We start from the raw sequence: 19,856 nt of genomic DNA, 5'->3' as shown, positions 1-19,856 counted from the left end.
GTCACTGTCTTTACATGTGTGGAGTTACCATCAAGGAGTCACTGTGTCTTTACATGTGTGGAGTTACCATCAAGGAGTCACTGTGTCTTTACATGTGTGGAGTTATCATCAAGGAGTCACTGTGTCTTTACATGTGTGGAGTTTACCATCAAGGAGTAACTGTCTTTACATGTGTGGAGTTACCATCAAGGAGTCACTGTCTTTACATGTGTGGAGTTACCATCAAGGAGTCACTGTCTTTACATGTGTGGAGTTACCATCAAGGAGTCACTGTGTCTTTACATGTGTGGAGTTACCATCATCAATGTGTGGAGTTACCATCAAGGAGTGTGTCTTTACATGTGTGGAGTTACCATCAAGGAGTCAAGGACTGTGTCTTTACATGTGTGGAGTTACCATCAAGGAGTCACTGTGTCTTTACATGTGAGGAGTTACCAGTCACTGTGTCTTTACATGTGTGGAGTTACCATCAAGGAGTCACTGTGTCTTTACATGTGTGGAGTTACCATCAAGGAGTCACTGTGTGTGGAGTTACCATCAAGAGTCACTGTGTCTTTACTGTGTCTTTCAAGGAGTCACTGTGTGGAGTTACCATCAAGGAGTCACTGTGTCTTTACATGTGTGGAGTTACCATCAAGGAGTCACTGTGTCTTTACATGTGTGGAGTTACCATCAAGGAGTCACTGTGTCTTTACATGTGTGGAGTTACCATCAAGGAGTCACTGTGTCTTTACATGTGTGGAGTTACCATCAAGGAGTCACTGTGTCTTTACATGTGTGGAGTTACCATCAAGGAGTAACTGTGTCTTTGAGTGTGTGGAGTTACCATCAAGGAGTCACTGTCTTTACATGTGTGGAGTTACCATCAAGGAGTCACTGTCTTTACATGTGTGGAGTTACCATCAAGGAGTCACTGTGTCTTTGAGTGTGTGGAGTTACCATCAAGGAGTAACTGTGTCTTTGAGTGTGTGGAGTTACCATCAAGGAGTCACTGTCTTTCTGTGAGGAGTTACCATCAAGGAGTAACTGTGTCTTTGAGTGTGAGGAGTTACCATCAAGGAGTAACTGTGTCTTTGAGTGTGAGGAGTTACCATCAAGGAGTAACTGTGTCTTTGAGTGTGAGGAGTTACCATCAAGGAGTAACTGTGTCTTTGAGTGTGAGGAGTTACCATCAAGGAGTAACTGTGTCTTTACATGTGTGGAGTTACCATCAAGGAGTCACTGTGTCTTTACATGTGTGGGAAGTTGCTAACTATTCAATGTCCCAATAGCTCTTCATTATCATTGAACTAATAACTAAAATACCATTTAATAGGTATTTAGTGTGTGTGTGTGTGTTTAGTTTGTTGCCAGGTTTACCCACCATTATCCCAGGAGCTCAGGCTGTTGCTCTCGATCTCCTTGCGTCCGATGAAGTACCAGACGCAGGCCATCCAGTGGGCCAGCAGGGCGAAAGTAGACATGAGCAGGGTGAGAACCACGGCGCTGTACTCAGAGTAACGCTCCAGCTTCTGGAGCAGCCTCAGGAGACGCAGTAACCGCACCGTCTTCAGCAGGTGGACCCCAAAGTACTGCACAGGCGAAGAGGAGGGGAGGGAGGGGACATGAAAGCATAGGTCAATGGTCATTGACAGAGTGCATGTGTGTGTGTGTGTGTGTGTGTGTGTGTGTGTGTGTGTGTGTGTGTGTGTGTGTGTGTGTGTGTGTGTGTGTGTGTGTGTGTGTGTGTGTGTGTGTGTGTGTGTGTGTGTGTGTGTGTGTGTGTGTGTGTGTGTGTGTTTGTTCTTGAAAGTTGGAAAGTTTGACAGTTGAGTGATGCCTTTGAGGTGTTGTTGTGAGAAAGGTTCTTGGTTCGCGGATCGATGACACAGCAGGAGGCTGGTATTGATACATCACTGGACACCATTAAAGCCTGGGGAGACTCGGTGTGACTGACTGCTCAATACGTCTCACACAAACATGACCTATCCTCACACACAGACAGACACACCCCACTCCCTGGCTGGCTGCACCCCCACGTCTCTATGAAGCCCTTTGGCCAAAGAACAAAGTGATCAGTCACCATTCTGTGTGTGTGTTTCTATGTACAGTATCAGTCAAATGTTTGGACACACCTACTCATTCAAGTGTTTTTCTTTATTTTTACGAATCTCTTCTTTGTAGAATAATAGTGAAGACATCAACACTATGAAATAACACATATGGAATTATGTAGTAACCAAAAAAGTGTAAAACAAATCCAGATATATTTTATATTTGAGATTCTTCAAATAGCCACCCTTAGTCTTGATGACAGCTTTGCACACTCTTGGCATTCTCTCAACCAGCTTCATGAGGTAGTCACCTGGAATGCATTTCAATTAACAGGTGTGTCTTGTTAAAAGTTAATTTGTAGAATTTCTTTCCTTCGTAATGCATTTCAGCCAATCAGTTGTGTTGTGACAAGGTAGGGGGGTATACAGAAGATAGCCCTATTTGGTAAATGATCAAGTCCATATTATGGCAAGAACAGCTCAAATAAGCAAAGAGAAATGACAGTCCATCATTACTTTAAGACATGAAGGTCAGTCAATGTGGAAAATGACAAGAACTTTTAAAGTTTCTTCAAGTGATGTTGCAAAAACCATCAAGCTATATGATGAAACTGGCTCTCATGAAGACCGCCACAGGAAAGGAAGACACAGAGTTACCTCTGCTACAGAGGATACGTTTCATTAGCACCTCAGATTGCAGCCCAAATAAATGCTTCACAGAGTTCAAGTAACAGACACATCTCAACATCAACTGTTGCGAGGAGACTGGTTGAATCAGGCCTTCATGGTCGAATTGCTGCAAAGAAACCACTACTAAAGGACACCAATAATAAGAAGAGACTTGCTTGGGCCAAACAACACAAGCAATGGACATTAGACCAATGGAAATCTGTCCTTTGGTTGTATGAGTCCAAATTTGAGAATTTTGGTTCAATCCGCCAAGTTTTTTTGAGATGCAGGGTAGGTGAACGGATGATCTCCATGTGTATTTCCCACTGGGAAGCATGGAGGAGGAGATGTGGGGGTGCTTTGCTGGTGACACTGTCTGTGATCTATTTAGAATTCCAGGCACACTTAACCAGCATGGCTACCACAGCATTCTGCAGCAATACACCATCCCATCTGGTTTTGGGCTTAGTGGGACTATCATTTGTTTTTCAACAGGACAATGACCCAACACACCTCCAGGCTGTGTAAGGGCTATTTGACCAGAAGGAGAGTGATGGAGTGCTGCATCAGATGACCTAGCCTCCACAATCACCCGACCTCAACCCAAATGAGATGGTTTGGGATGAGTTGGACCACAGAGTGAAGGAAAAGCAGCCAACAAGTGCTCAGCAAATGTGGGAACTCCTTCAAGACTGTTGGAAAAGCATTCCTCATGAAGCTGGTTGAGAGAAGGCCGAGAGTGTGCAAAGCTGTCATCAAGGCAAAGGGGTGGCTACTTTAAATAATCTCAAAAATATGTTAATTTGTTTAACACTTTTTTGGTTACAACATGATGCCATATGTGTTATTTCATAGTTTTGATTTCTCCACTACTACAATGTAGAAAATAGTAAAAATAAAGAAAAACCCTTGAATGAGTAGGTGTGTCCAAACTTTTGACCGGTACTGTATGTGTGTGTGTGTGTGTGTGTGTGTGTGTGTGTGTGTGTGTGTGTGTGTGTGTGTGTGTGTGTGTGTGTGTGTGTGTGTGTGTGTGTGTGTGTGTGTGTGTGTGTGTGTGTGTGTGTGTGTGTGTGTGTGTGTGCGTGCGTGCGTGCGTGCGTGTCTTCTCATATGTCTGTGCATGCCTGCATTGCGGGAACGTGCCGCACACCCACCACGCTGATATTGAAGGCGTAGAGCAGGTCAAAGGGCAGGGCGGCGATCAGGTCAACAAACAGCCAGGAGGTGGCGTAGTGTACAAAGATAGAGCGGGCTTCATAAACCACCTGACCCGTCGTACTCACATAGGTGGTGCGGAAGTTCAGTGCAATGTCTGTCACAGAAAACACATGGTGAGATAGAATAGGACAAAGGGGACATTTCGATTGGACCAGCCAACACATAGAACACCAGTAACAAACACAACAGAGGACACACAGACAGCAGTTAAAAAGGATCGCTCTGAAGTGGGATCATTCAACCATCATTCAACCATCATTCAACCCAGCAAGCAACATTTGGCATGGGACGTCATAATGCCGTTGTTCCTGGTCGGTTGTAGAGATGTCAGATTACAACCTGGTTAAGACATTTATTTTCATGTCAACATCAATATGTCTGGGAAAGACGCAGAAGTTATCTGGTCAGATAAATGAGATGACAACCATTAGAAAACCAGTGGAGGCTGCTGAGGGGAGGACGGCTCATAATAATGTCTGGAACGGAGCCAATGGAATGGTATCAACCAAATCAAAGACGTGGTTTCCATGTGGTTGATACCGTTCCATTGACTCCGTTCCAGACATTATTATGAGCCGTCCTCCCCTCAGCAGCCTCCACTGTTGAAAACATAATTTACAGGTTTTTTAAAGGGACTAGGGTTGAAAAATTCTGGTAATTCCCAAAATTCACAGCTTTCCATAAATCCCGGCTGGAAGATTCCTGGACACAGAAAGGAATAAGCAGGAAATCTGGAATCCTACAACCAGGACGTCTGGAAGATCGGGAAATTTGGGGAAAGTTTGCTGAATCTTGCAACACTAAACGGGACATCAAAAAGAACGGAAACAATCAGTATACAACTTAACCATGACGTGACATTACAACCAGTTGTGCCTGCTGGGTAACAGAGGAAGCTTTCTGGTATTGATCTTAGTTATTATGACCATAATCCCTCACAGGAAACAGTCTGGAAACAAGAGGTGGAAATGGAATCAGTCTGTTTAATAAAATACAGAAGTGCTCATTGATCTCCTCAAACGATTGGCTGGATGTTAATTAGATGAGGAAGTGCCTTGGATGTTAATGGGATGTGGATTAATATTGGCTGTTATTATGATGATCGAGAAGTGAATGATGCAATTGTTTATTAAATCAATGGGTGTGTGAGCGACTGAGGGGTTGAACCCATGTCTCCAGGGACACAAGAGTGTGTTAGCCTGCCCACAATGTCACCCCGGTTGTAATCTGAATGTTAAAGCCTAGGCATTATCTCTGGGAGCTAACAGAAGTCTTCAGCTTAATCATCGCTCTGTTACAGGTGGGGTAACATTCTGGGGTGTGGAGGGGTAACATTATGGGGTGTGGGAGGGGTAACATTCTGGGGTGTGGGAGGGGTAACATTCTGGGGTGTGGGATTCTGGGGGTGGGAGGGTAACATTTCTGGGGTGTGGGAGGGGTAACATTATGGGGTGGGGGGAGGGGTAACATTATGGGGTGGGGGGGGTAACATTATGGGGGTGGGGGAGGGGTAACATTATGGGGTGTGGGAGGGGTAACATTATGGGGTGGGGGGGGATTCTGGGGGGTGGGAGGGGTAACATTATGGGGTGGGGGAGGGGTAACATTATGGGGTGGGGGAGGGGTAACATTATTATGGGGGGGGGAGGGGTAACATTATGGGGTGGGGGAGGGGTAACATTCTGGGGTGGGGGAGGGGTAACATTCTGGGGTGTGGGTGTGTGAGGGATAACATTCTGGGGTGGGGGAGGGGTAACATTCTGGGGTGGGGGAGGGGTGACATTATGGGGGGGGGGGGTAACATTATGGGGTGGGGGAGGGGTAACATTATTGGGTGGGGGAGGGGTAACATTATGGGGTGGGGGGAGGGGTGACATTATGGGGTGGGGGAGGGGTAACATTATGGGGTGGAGGAGGGGTAACATTATGGGGTGGGGGAGGGGTAACATTCTGGGGTGGGGGGAGGGGTAACATTCTGGGGTGGGGGAGGGGTGTGGGGTGTGAGGGATAACATTCTGGGGTGTGTGAGGGGTAACATTCTGGGATGAGGGTGGGGTAACATTCTGGGGTGAGGGTGGGGTAACATTCTGGGGTGTGGGAGGGGTAACATTCTGGGGTGTGTGAGGGGTAACATTCTGGGGTGGGGGAGGGGTAACATTATGGGGTGTGGGAGGGGTAACATTATGGGGTGGGGTAACATTATGGGGCGGGGGAGGGGTAACCTTATGGGGTAGGGGAGGGGTAACATTCTGGGGTGGGGGAGGGGTAACATTATGGGGTGGGGGAGGGGTAACATTATGGGGTAGGGTAACATTATGGGGTGGGGGAGGGGTAACATTCTGGGGTGTGGGAGGGGTAACATTATGGGGTGGGGGAGGGGTAACATTATGGGGTAGGGTAACATTATGGGGTGGGGGAGGGGTAACATTATGGGGTGTGGTAACATTATGGGGTGGGGAGGGGTAACATTATGGGGTGGGGGAGGGGTAACATTCTGGGGTAGGGGAGGGGTAACATTCTGGGGTGTGGGTGTGTGAGGGGTAACATTCTGGGGTGGGGGAGGGGTAACATTCTGGGGTGAGGGTGGGGTAACATTCTGGGGTGTGGGAGGGGTAACATTTTGGGGTGTGGGAGGGGTAACATTCTGGGGTGTGGGAGGGGTAACATTCTGGGGTGTGGGTGTGTGAGGGGTAACATTCTGGGGTGGGGAGGGGTAACATTCTGGGGTGTGGGAGGGTAACATTCTGGGGTGTGGGTGTGTGAGGGGTAACATTCTGGGGTGGGGGAGGGGTAACATTCTGGGGTGTGGAGGGGTAACATTCTGGGGTGTGGGAGGGGTAACATTCTGGGGTGACGGTGGGGTAACATTCTGGGGTGTGGGAGGGGTAACATTCTGGGGTGTGGGTGGGGTAACATTCTGGGGTGTGGGAGGGGTAACATTATGGGGTGTGGGTGTGTGAGGGGTAACATTCTGGGGTGGGGGAGGGGTAACATTCTGGGGTGTGGGTGTGTGAGGGGTAACATTCTGGGGTGGGGGAGGGGTAACATTCTGGGGTGAGGGTGGGGTAACATTCTGGGGTGTGGGAGGGGTAACATTCTGGGGTAACATTCTGGGGGTGGGGGTAACATTCTGGGGTGTGGGAGGGGTAACATTCTGGGGTGGGGGGGGTGGGGTGTGGAGGGGTAACATTCTGGGGGGTGGGGGGTAACAGGGGTAACATTCTGGGGTGTGGGAGGGGTAACATTCTGGGGTGTGGGTGTGGGAGGGGTAACATTCTGGGGTGAGGGAGGGGTAACATTCTGGGGTGTGGGTGTGGGAGGGGTAACATTCTGGGGTGTGGGAGGGGTAACATTCTGGGGTGTGGGAGGGGTAACATTCTGGGGTGAGGGTGGGGTAACATTCTGGGGTGTGGGTGTGTGAGGGGTAACATTCTGGGGTGGGGGAGGGCTAACATTCTGGGGTGGGGGAGGGGTAACATTATTGGGTGTGGGAGGGGTAACATTCTGGGGTAAGGGTGGGCTAACATTCTGGGGTGTGGGAGGGGTAACATTCTGGGGTAGGGGAGGGGTAACATTCTGGGGTAGGGGTGGGGAGGGGTAACATTCTGGGGTAGGGGTGGGCTAACATTCTGGAGTGGGGTAACATTATGGGGTGGGGAGGGGTAACATTATGGGGTGGGGGAGGGGTAACATTATGGGGTGTAGGAGGGGTAACATTATGGGGTGTGGGAGGGGTAACATTCTGGGGTATGGGGTGGGCTTACCAATGATGAACAGAATCTCCACCAAGATGTCGCTGTAACTGGGGGGGTTGCGAGCCCCAGAGCCGCCCCCCTCGTCCCGCCCCTCCACCACAGTGAAGCAAACGTTATAGGGCACTGTGATGGCCACATAGAAAGTGGCCAGGAGGATCAGCCAATCCCAGCCCGCCTTGAAGGTCCCATAGTGTAGCAGGATGAAGCGAGACTTTGGGGTGGCAGCCACCTTGTACTCAGGGATGGGGTTGGTGGTTGCCCCAAACATACTCTGGAGAGAAAAATGACACATCATAACAACACGAAGGCAAACACCAAGACATTATTATAGAGGTAAATAAAAATGATACACTGAAGGAATAAAGTCCATCTTGGGATCTTGAGACAGATACAGAAAGAAACCGGTATAGGATGGAAGGATCTGGAGAAGACGGCCCAGAACAAAAAGAAACCGGTATAGGATGGAAGGATCTGGAGAAGACCGTCCAGAACAAAAAGAAACCGGTATAGGATGGAAGGATCTGGAGAAGACGGCCCAGAACAAAAAGAAACCGGTATAGGATGGAAGGATCTGGAGAAGACGGCCCAGAACAAAAAGAAACCGGTATAGGATGGAAGGATCTGGAGAAGACGGCCCAGAACAAAAAGAAACCGGTATAGGATGGAAGGATCTGGAGAAGACGGCCCAGAACAGAAAGAACCGGTATAGGATGGAAGGATCTGGAGAAGACGGCCAAGAACAGAAATAAACCGGTATAGGATGGAAGGATCTGAAGAAGACGGCCCAGAACAGAAAGAACCGGTATAGGATGGAAGGATCTGGAGAAGACGGCCAAGAACAGAAAGAACCGGTATACGATGGAAGGATCTGGAGAAGACGGCTCAGAACAGAAAGAACCGGTATAGGATGGAAGGATCTGGAGAAGACGGCTCAGAACAGAAAGAACCGGTATAGGATGGAAGGATCTGGAGAAGACGGCTCAGAACAGAAAGAACCGGTATAGGATGGAAGGATCTGGAGAAGATGGCCCAGAACAGAAAGAACCGGTATAGGATGGAAGGATCTGGAGAAGTCGGCCCAGAACAAAAAGAACCGGTATAGGATGGAAGGATCTGGATAAGACGGCCCAGAACAAAAAGAAACCGGTATAGGATGGAAGGATCTGGAGAAGACGGCCCAGAACAGAAAGAACCGGTATAGAACGGAAGGATCTGAAGAAGACGGCCCAGAACAGAGTGAGATGGACAGAAGCCCTGATGACCTCTGCTCCCAACGGAGGGATGGTCCTATGTAATTAAGTAAGTCCATGACTGAAGGGTTTATCCTTACGAACAAGACTGATCCCAGAGCCACTGATGCCGTCTTAGTCACCCAACGGCCAGATAATGACCATAGGAGTTAGATATACAGCACAAACAGATCTTGAACCACGGCTACTAACAAAAGGGTTATTATGATCCCATTCAACTTCTCTTTCGTATCGTCTGAGATCCCCAAAGACTGGAAAGCTGCCGCGGTCATCCCCCTCTTCAAAGGGGGTGACACTCTAGACCCAAGCTGCTACAGACCTATATCTATCCCAGAATGCTACTGGAAAGCTGCCGCGGTCATCCCCCTCTTCAAAGGGGGTGACACTCTAGACCCAAACTGCTACAGACCTATATCTAGCCTACCCTATATCTATCTTTCTAAGGTCTTCAAAAGCCAAGTTAACAAACAGATAACAGACCATTTAGAATCCCACCGTACCTTCTAGGTTTCAGAGCTGGTCATGGGTGCACATCAGCCACGCTCAAGGTCCTAAACGACATCATAACCGCCATTGATAAGAGACCTTACTGTGCAGCCGTATTCATCGACCTGGCCAAGGCTTTCGACTCTGTCAATCACCACATTCTTATTGGCAGACTCGACAGCCTTGGTTTCTCAAATGATTGCCTCGCCTGGGTTACCAACTACTTCTCTGATTGAGTTCAGTGTGTCAAATCGGAGGGCCTGATGTCCGGACCTCTGGCAGTCTCTACAGGGGTGCCACAGGGTTCAATTCTCAGGCCGACTCTCTTCTCTGTATACATCAATGATGTCGCTCTTGCTGCTGGTGATGCTCTGATCCACCTCTACGCAGACGACACTATTCTGTATACTTCTGGCCCCTCTTTGGACACTGTGTTAACTAACCTCCAGACAAGCTTCAATGCCATACAACTCTGCTTCCGTGGCCTCCAACTGCTCTTAAATGCAAGTAAAAACTAAATGCATGCTATTCAATCGATCACTGCTCGTATCTGCCCGCCCGTCCAGCATTACTACTCTGGACGGCTCTGACTTAGAATACGTGGACAACTACAAATATCTAGGTGTCTGTTTAGACTGTAAACTCTCCTTCCAGACTAACATCAAGCATCTCCAATCCAAAATTAAGTCTAGAATTGGCTTCCTATATCGTAAACAAAGCATCCTTCACTCATGCTGCTGAACATGCCCTCGTAAAACTGACCATCCTACCGATCCTCGACTTCAGCGATGTCATTTACAAAATAGCCTCCAATACTCAACAAATTGGATGCAGTCTATCACAGTGCCATCCATTTTGTCACCAAAGCCCCATATACTACCCATCACTGCGACCTGTACACTCTCGTTGGTTGGCCCTCACTTCATACTCGTCGCCAAACCCACTGGCTACAGGTTATCTACAAGTCTCTGCTAGGTAAAGTCCCGACTTATCTCAACTCACTGGTCACCATAGCAGCACCCACTCATAGCACGCGTTCCAGCAGGTATCTCACTGGTCACCCCCAAAGCCTATTCCTCCTTTGGCTGCCTTTCCTTCCAGTTCTCTGCTGCCAATGACTGGAACCAACTGCAAAAATCACTGAAGCTGGAGACTCATATCTCCCTCACTAGCTTTAAGCACCAGCTGTCAGAACAGCTCACAGATCACTGCACCTGTGCATAGCCCATCTGTAAATAGCCCATCCAACTACCTCATCCCCATACTGTATGTATTTATTTATCTTTCTCCTTTGCACCCCAGTATCTCTACTTGCACATTCATCTTCGGCACATCTACCATACCAGTGTTTAATTGCTATATTGTAATTACTTCTCCACCATGGCCTATTTATTGCCTTAACTCCCTTATCTTACCTCATTTGCACTCACTGTATATAGACTTTTTTGTTTTCTTTTGTTCTACTGTATTATTGACTGTGACTGTGTTTTGTTTATTCCATGTGTAACTCTGTGTTGTCTGTTCACACTGCTTTGCTTTATCTTGGCCAGGTCACAGTTGCAAATGAGAACTTGTTCTTAACTAGCCTACCTGGTTAAATAAAGGTGAAATTTAAAAATAAAATAAAAATTCTTGCTCCAAGACGATGGCAGTTTGGAGAAAATACAAAAAGGTCAATTGTGCTGAATTACTGGCACATTGAACCATATGGGACACCGTAGTTTAAGAAACAATGACGTCATTGTCTGAATTCCTACATCTTTATGCACCTTCACCATTGAAATGTTGAGGAAGTGATTACCCATAGGAGTGGTGGTTTGATGTTTATAGGTGCTTATATGAGCTGTATTGGGAAATATAAGAGTTATGATAGGGTGAGATATGAGCTGTATTGGATAATATAAGAGTGTTGATAGGTTGAGATATGGGCAGTATTGGACAATATAAGAGTGATGATAGGGTGAGATATGGGCTGTATTGGACAATATAAGAGTGATGATAGGGTGAGATATGGGCAGTATTGGACAATATAAGAGTGATGATAGGGTGAGATATGGGCCGTATTGGACAATATAAGAGTGATGATAGGTTGAGATATGGGCCGTATTGGACAATATAAGAGTGATCATAGGGTGAGATATGGGCCGTATTGGACAATATAAGAGTGATGATAGGTTGAGATATGGGCAGTATTGGAGAACATAAGAGTGTTGATAGGTTGAGATATGGGCTGTATTGGAGAATATAAGAGTGTTGATAGGATGAGATGTGGGTTGTATTGGAGAACATAAGAGTGTTGATAGGATGAGATATGGGCTGTATTGGACAATATAAGAGTGATGATAGGTTGAGATATGGGCAGTATTGGAGAACATAAGAGTGTTGATAGGATGAGATATGGGCTGTATTGGACAATATAAGAGTGTTGATAGGTTGAGATATGGGCTGTATTGGATAATATAAGAGTGTTGATAGGATGAGATATGGGCTGTATTGGACAATATAAGAGTGTTGATAGGATGAGATATGGGCTGTATTGGACAATATAAGAGTGATGATAGGTTGAGATATGGGCTGTATTGGATAATATAAGAGTGTTGATAGGTTGAGATATGGGCTGTATTGGAGGTTGAGAATATAGTGTTGATAGGATGAGATATGGGCTGTATTGGATAATATAAGAGGGTTGATAGGATGAGATATGGGCTGTATTGGAGAACATAAGAGTGATAGGATGATGTGAGATGTATTTGGCAAACATGTTGCTAACTGGGTGATATGGGGACGTGTCGTGCGACGCAGCGCTCTAACAGACCCCCCATAATGCATCGCTCTTTACAGCTCTATATAATTCCAGTAGCTAACTGTAAAGATGTTTTCTGTATCTGTCCATCCATGTGTTACAGTGTACTCACGCTGTTGATCTTGAGCTTGCTCTTGTCCTGTTTCTGCAAGTGGCCAGACAACTGGTAGAGTACGGCCCGACTACGCCGGCGGTTGTGGTCAAAGCCTGGGGGCCGGGTGATCTGGTGCACCTCCAGACCTGTCTCCTCGTCTGGGGACCGGCAGGCCGAGGGGTGGGGGTGGAGGGAGACACAAGGCCGAGGGGTGGGGGTGGAGGGAGACAAGATCCTTTTGATGTACTGTAATTAGCGTATTCATTGTTCATCAGGTAACTGTCAATCCCTCTCCCTCCAACCCCTCTCTCCCATTTTCCCTTCATCTGAACCTCCCTCCCTCCCTCACCAGTGTCTGAGTCTTGTCCATGGTCCCCCTGGTCCTGCTGGTCCTTCCTGGTCGCTGTGATGTCCTTGTGGGACACCAGGAACAGCACCACCTCTCCCTTCTCATTCTTGATGGGCACTATGTCCAGCAGACACCAGAACTGCTCTCCTGAGATACAGACAGACACACAGACAACCATAGGTCAGAGAGGAGTAAAACATATAGGCTCTGTCTCAATGGCCTTGATCATCTGTCCTCTCCTCCATCTGCAAGTATCTGAAACAACTGAGCAAGTGAAAACTAGACTAATGACTTTGATGAAGGGGAATAGATGCATTTGAGAAAGAGCCATCGAAACCCCTTGAGGGACCTGTGGAGAAAGTCTTACCAGACCACTGACTAATCTCTGTCAACTAGAACCAAGATGGTTCCCTTCCTTACCCCCCTTCTTGTACAGGATGCACTCAGTCTTAAATTCCTGCCGCTCGTCCAGAGCCTTTTGGATCTGAGTGGTTAGGCTCTCGCTGGTGTCCGAGCCGTACAGGAAGTGACACCTGCAGCTCTTTTGCATCAGCTCACCGCGGGCGAAGCCGGTCAGCTCGCAGAAGCCGTCCGAGCAGTAGACGATGGGGTAGAGCGACTGCACCTGGGCGTTACCCAGGACAAAGTTACTGTCTGAGAGAGAGAGAGAGAGAGAGAGAGAGAGAGAGAGAGAGAGAGAGAGAGAGAGAGAGAGAGAGAGAGAGAGAGAGAGAGAGAGAGAGAGAGAGAGAGAGAGACAGACAGACAGACAGGAAGAGTTTCAAATGCTATTTGGGATAAAGAACATCAAAGAGACCCTCCTTTGAACTTTGTATAAAAGTTTAATCATATTTTTCTCTGGATTACTTGCAAGACATTGTGAGTCTTTGTGATGGTAAGGGCGATGAGGCTGTGTTTTTGCTCCAAGCCAGGGCTCTGACTGAGTATGGGAACGAAAGAGCAAACCTAACAAGTCACATAGCTTGGCTTAAATTAAGGGCATCAGGGGCCAAAGGCAACAAACAGAATTGTGTTAATTCATGCATGAATGAAGTCAAGACATCAATTCCATATAAATGCAGTTCCTGTTGGAGTCAAGGGTGGTAGGGGGATTTGAGTGGCGCTGCCTGGCGCTTAATATAATATAATAACAGAGATACGCCCTCTTGAATATTTCTATGGGTAATTGAGTTGTTTGATTAGTAGGCTTTAGGGGCTCTACAGGAGAACAATTCACTCTGCAGGAGATGTTGAGTCCTTTACATAAATAGGATATGTAGGACTGGGGTACTCACTGTGAAGAATGTGTATAATATAGGGAGGGAGGGAGGGAGGGAGGGGAGGGAGGGAGGGAGGGAGGGAGGGAGGGAGGGAGGGAGGGAGGGAGGGAGGGAGGGAGGGAGGGAGGGAGGGAGGGAGGGAGGGAGGGAGGGAAAGAAATGGCCAAAAATGTAATGCTTTTAATCTCTGATGGGGATAAAAACAATGACTACCCCACCTCAGCTACAATGAAAAGAGGTGATCCTAGTAATATCTAAAGTTGCTGCACAGCTGTGGTTCCCATCTGATCTCATCCATACTCAATGACTACCCCACCTTAGTAACCATGACAACATGTGATCCTAGTAATGTCCATACTCAATGAGATGGACAGGACGCTACAAGATAATCTGCTATAATCCATTCCTATCTCTGCACATGAATGGATTATCACAGATTATTTCTGTAGTATCCATCTCATTTGCCTTGGACTTGAACACCAAGAACTAGAGATCTGTCAATCCAGGAGCCACCAACAGTAAGGTATCACAGGAAGAGAGGAGAGGAAGAGGCTGTGCTGTGCTTATAGACAGCCATTCAGAAGCCCTGGTACACTGAGGCACGTGGCTCCTGATTTGAAGTCAATGGAAGAGATTATTATGCTTGATATTACAATGCTGCATCATCCAGCAGTTGGAAGCACGAGAGCGAGAGAGGGAGATGACATAAAGAAAATATAGAGGTCCTGGATGGCAGGGAGCTCAGCCCCAGTGATGTACTGGGCTGTCCACATCAACCTCTGTAGTGCTTTGCGGTGCACTTGCCATACCAAGCGGTGATGCAGCCAATCAAGATGCTCTCGGTGGTGCAGCTGTATAACTTTTTTTGAGGATCCGAGGGCCCATGTCAAATGTTTTCATCCTCCTGAGGGGGAAGAGGAGCTGTGCCCTCTTCACGACTGTGTGGGTGTGAGTGGACCATGTTACGTCCTTAGTGATGTAGACGCCAAGGAACTTGAAGCTCTCGACCCGCTCCCCTCTTTCTCTTGTAGTCTACGATCAGCTCCTTGGTCGTACAGATGTTGAGGGACAGATTGTTGTCCTAGCACCAAACTGACAAGTCTCTGAGTCTCTCTGTCTCTCTCTCTTATTCTGTTTTAGCTCTCTGAGACAAACACAAACACAAACTCAGCCTCCCGGCTGCACATGTGAGGAACAGCAAGTACAACGTCAACCCTTCCCCAGCATGTGCAGTGTTGTGGAAAGCTGTCTCAGTGCTGCCATTACACTGGGCTTTGTAACCGTCCTGAGACTGTCTCAGTGCTGCCATTACACTGGGCTTAGAAACTGTCCTGAGACTGTCTCAGTGCTGCCATTACACTGGGCTTTGAAACCGTCCTGAGACTGTCTCAGTGCTGCCATTACACTGGGCTTTGTAACCGTCCTGAGACTGTCTCAGTGCTGCCATTACACTGGGCTTTGTAACCGTCCTGAGACTGTCTCAGTGCTGCCATTACTGAGACTGTCTCAGGCTGCCATTACACTGGGCTTTGAAACCGTCCTGAGACTGTCTCAGTGCTGCCATTACACTGGGCTTTGAAACCGTCCTGAGACTGTCTCAGTGCTGCCCATTACACTGGGCTTTGTAACCGTCCTGAGACTGTCTCAGTGCTGCCATTACACTGGGCTTTGTAACTGAGACTCAGTGGCTTTGGGCTTTAACCGTCCTGAGACTGTCTCAGTGCTGCCATTACACTGGGCTTTGTAACCGTCCTGAGACTGTCTCAGTGCTGCCATTACACTGGGCTTTGTAACCGCCCTGAGACTGTCTCAGTGCTGCCATTACACTGGGCTTTGTAACCGTCCTGAGACTGTCTCAGTGCTGCCATTACACTGGGCTTTGTAACCGTCCTGAGACTGTCTCAGTGCTGCCATTACACTGGGCTTTGTAAAACCGTCCTGAGACTGTCTCAGTGCTGCCATTACACTGGGCTTTGCTTTAACCGTCCTGAGACTGTCTCAGTGCTGCCATTACACTGGGCTTTGTAACCGTCCTGAGACTGTCTCAGTGCTGCCATTACACTGGGCTTTGTAACCGTCCTGAGACTGTCTCAGTGCTGCCATTACACTGGGCTTTGTAACCGTCCTGAGACTGTCTCAGTGCTGCCATTACACTGGGCTTTGAAACCGTCCTGAGACTGTCTCAGTGCTGCCATTACACTGGGCTTTGTAACCGTCCTGAGACTGTCTCAGTGCTGCCATTACACTGGGCTTTGTAACCGTCCTGAGACTGTCTCAGTGCTGCCATTACACTGGGCTTTGTAACCGCCCTGAGACTGTCTCAGTGCTGCCATTACACTGGGCTTTGTAACTGTCTCCTTTGTCCTGAGACTGTCTCAGTGCTGCCATTACACTGGGCTTTGTAACCGTCCTGAGACTGTCTCAGTGCTGCCATTACACTGGGCTTTGTAACCGTCCTGAGACTGTCTCAGTGCTGCCATTACACTGGGCTTTGTAACCGTCCTGAGACTGTCTCAGTGCTGCCATTACACTGGGCTTTGTAACCGTCCTGAGACTGTCTCAGTGCTGCCATTACACTGGGCTTTGTAACCGTCCTGAGACTGTCTCAGTGCTGCCATTACACTGGGCTTTGTAACCGTCCTGAGACTGTCTCAGTGCTGCCATTACACTGGGCTTTGTAACCGTCCTGAGACTGTCTCAGTGCTGCCATTACACTGGGCTTTGTAACCGTCCTGAGACTGTCTCAGACTGTCTCAGTGCTGCCATTACACTGGGCTTTTTGTCCTGAACTGTCTCAGTGCTGCCATTACACCTGAGACTGTCTCAGTGCTGCCATTACACTGGGCTTTGTAACCGTCCTGAGACTGTCTCAGTGCTGCCATTACACTGGGCTTTGTAACCGTCCTGAGACTGTCTCAGTGCTGCCATTACACTGGGCTTTGAAACCGTCCTGAGACTGTCTCAGTGCTGCCATTACACTGGGCTTTGTAACCGTCCTGAGACTGTCATATTATGTCAACACCTACCTACCTACACCACCCCTCACCTGTCACACACTAATCACCCATAGACCAAAGGCCACACATTGACACAATGGAGTTATGGGAAATCAATCTCTCAATCTCAGTGTTTGGCTGCAATATGGAGTTGATGGTGATGTTACCATGCCGTCATATAAGAGACTGCAAGGGAGGGGTACACACACACACACACACACACACACACACACACACACACACACACACACACACACACACACACACACACACACACACACACACACACACACACACACACACACACACACACACACACACACACACAGACCCTGTAATATTATGGAGTTTGAAAGCCATGGTGAAATCCAGTACACGCGACTTTGCTAATTAATTTACTGCAGTGGACTAAACCAGGGTCACACAGACTGTTTCTTGGTCGTCTTAAACTAATCTACTTTGTAACAACAGTATCTACCTCACACACATGGTTATGGGTTTAACAACAGTATCTACCTCACACACATGGTTATGGGTTTAACAACAGTATCCACCTCACACACATGGTTATGGGTTTAACAACAGTATCCACCTCACACACATGGTTATGGGTTTAACAACAGTATCTACCTCACACACATGGTTATGGGTTTAACAACAGTATCTACCTCACACACATGGTTATGGGTTTAACAACAGTATCCACCTCACACACATGGTTATGGGTTTAACAACAGTATCCACCTCACACACATGGTTATGGGTTTAACAACAGTATCCACCTCACACACATGGTTATGGGTTTAACAACAGTATCCACCTCACACACATGGTTATGGGTTTAACAACAGTATCCACCTCACACACATGGTTATGGGTTTAACAACAGTATCCACCTCACACACATGGTTATGGGTTTAACAACAGTATCCACCTCACACACATGGTTATGGGTTTAACAACAGTATCTACCTCACACACATGGTTATGGGTTTAACAACAGTATCTACCTCACACACATGGTTATGGGTTTAACAACAGTATCTACCTCACACACATGGTTATGGGTTTAACAACAGTATCACCTCACACACATGGTTATGGGTTTAACAACAGTATCTACCTCACACACATGGTTATGGGTTTAACAACAGTATCTACCTCACACACATGGTTATGGGTTTAACAACAGTATCCACCTCACACACATGGTTATGGGTTTAACAACAGTATCCCCCTCACACATGGTTATGGGTTTATGGGTTTACCCACACACATGGTTATGGGTTTAACAACAGTATCTACCTCACACACATGGTTATGGGCTTAACAACAGTATCTACCTCACACACATGGTTATGGGTTTAACAACAGTACCTCACACATGGTTATGGGTTTCAACACACATGGTTATGGGTTTAACAACAGTATCCACCTCACACACATGGTTATGGGTTTAACAACAGTATCCACCTCACACACATGGTTATGGGTTTAACAACAGTATCCACCTCACACACATGGTTATGGGTTTAACAAAATAAGACACCTGTATCATGTCAGATATAGAGTTGAAATGTCTTACATTTTGAGTTTGCATCCCAATATTACACTTTATATACATCACACAACACTGAAATATAACTAACCGTTTAACATAAAAACACTTTATTTTAGGTGTTTAAAAAAACTAACATTTATTGATTAATTATAAAAATGAAGAATAATATAAATGATATTCCACCCATGAGGCCACTAGAGGGCGATTTGGTCCTCTGACTGCAAGACAGGGCTGCCTGCAAGACTGCATCTGTCTTAATGTGTGTTGGAGTTCATTTAGCCTATATGCACATCCCAGGTAATCTATCTTCAATTCACCCCTAGTTCAGCTAGTCATGTATCTGATTAGTTTTGGTAAGACATTTATATGAGGATTAAGAGGAGCTTGCCTCCTGGGATGTAATGCATGACCCTGTAAAACTACAGTCATGTCAAAGGAACATCGGAAAACGTCTAACTATTTTACTCATATAACTATGAGAACTCATGTAACTCATGTAACTATGAGAGCCCAGTCCTAGACTTGACGCGCATAGCGTTTTGTGGGTATGCGCGTCACCTGGCAGAAAGGCGCCAGTGGAGTGGCTACTTACGGGTCCCATCAAAACGGTTTGCAATTGTGTCTAGGAAGGTGTTCTGTGGCGCCAGACGACCCCTCGTCGCTGGCGTTCTAGACCGTTGAGACCCTCTCCGGTCTCGGCGATTCGAGGCATCGGTCTCCGCTGCGACGAAACCTGGCAAAAATCTGGATGCCCCGGGCGCGCCCCCGAGCCCCTGTAGGAGCGCGCCGATCCGAGATCCTCGGGGCTCCACTTTTAGACCGCGGGATTGACCACTCAAATGGTCACAAACAAAGAGAAGAAGGAAAGTAATATCCGATTGTTGTGGGTGGTTGCCAGATGATGAATGGTAGGCAGTGTTTGACTACATTTGTGAACTGGAACACACGAGGAATGTTAACGGCTGCAACGTGCGCCTCGCTGCATAAGTGCTGCTGCGCTCAGCTCCTCAATGTTACATACCTAGCCTAGGTAGGCTTCTCTCTCTCTCTCTCTCTCTCTCTCTCTCTCTCTCTCTCTCTCTCTCTCTCTCTCTCTCTTCTCTCTCTCTCTCTCTCTCTCTCTCTCTCTCTCTCTCTCTCTCTCTCTCTCTCTCTCTCTCTCTCTCTCTCTCTCTCTCTCTCTCTCTCTCTCTCTCTCTTCTCTCTCTCTCTCTCTCTCTCTCTCGTCTCTCTCTCTCTCTCTCTCTCTCTCTCTCTCTCTCTCTCTCTCTCTCTCTCTCTCTCTCTCTCTCTCTCTCTCTCTCTCTCTCTCTCTCTCTCTCTCTCTCTCTCCTCTTATATCATGTACACTTTCTCTCT

At 47.4% G+C, this 19,856-nt stretch overlaps 1 protein-coding gene across 1 annotated transcript in view; it reads right to left on the bottom strand.

Annotated features, from left to right (window-relative positions):
- Positions 1–19,420, bottom strand: part of LOC124008932 (potassium voltage-gated channel subfamily H member 3-like) — a 37,415-nt gene extending 17,995 nt beyond the window's left edge. Inside the window, exons 1-7 of the mRNA XM_046320529.1 lie at positions 19,090–19,420; positions 13,081–13,314; positions 12,661–12,807; positions 12,330–12,469; positions 7,688–7,949; positions 3,860–4,017; positions 1,364–1,571 (exon numbers count right to left, since the gene is read on the bottom strand). Of these exons, the coding sequence (XP_046176485.1) occupies positions 1,364–1,571; positions 3,860–4,017; positions 7,688–7,949; positions 12,330–12,469; positions 12,661–12,807; positions 13,081–13,210 (1,045 nt within the window). The 5' untranslated portion in view covers positions 13,211–13,314; positions 19,090–19,420. The remainder of the gene's footprint in view (positions 1–1,363; positions 1,572–3,859; positions 4,018–7,687; positions 7,950–12,329; positions 12,470–12,660; positions 12,808–13,080; positions 13,315–19,089) is intronic.
- Between the last annotated feature and the right edge of the window lie 436 nt (positions 19,421–19,856).

Source organism: Oncorhynchus gorbuscha, linkage group LG21 (genome assembly GCF_021184085.1).
Source record: "Oncorhynchus gorbuscha isolate QuinsamMale2020 ecotype Even-year linkage group LG21, OgorEven_v1.0, whole genome shotgun sequence".
In the NCBI taxonomy this organism is placed as follows: Eukaryota; Metazoa; Chordata; class Actinopteri; order Salmoniformes; family Salmonidae; genus Oncorhynchus; species Oncorhynchus gorbuscha.
Note: the sequence above shows the minus strand (reverse complement) of the source record. Positions and strands in the feature narration are given on the sequence as shown.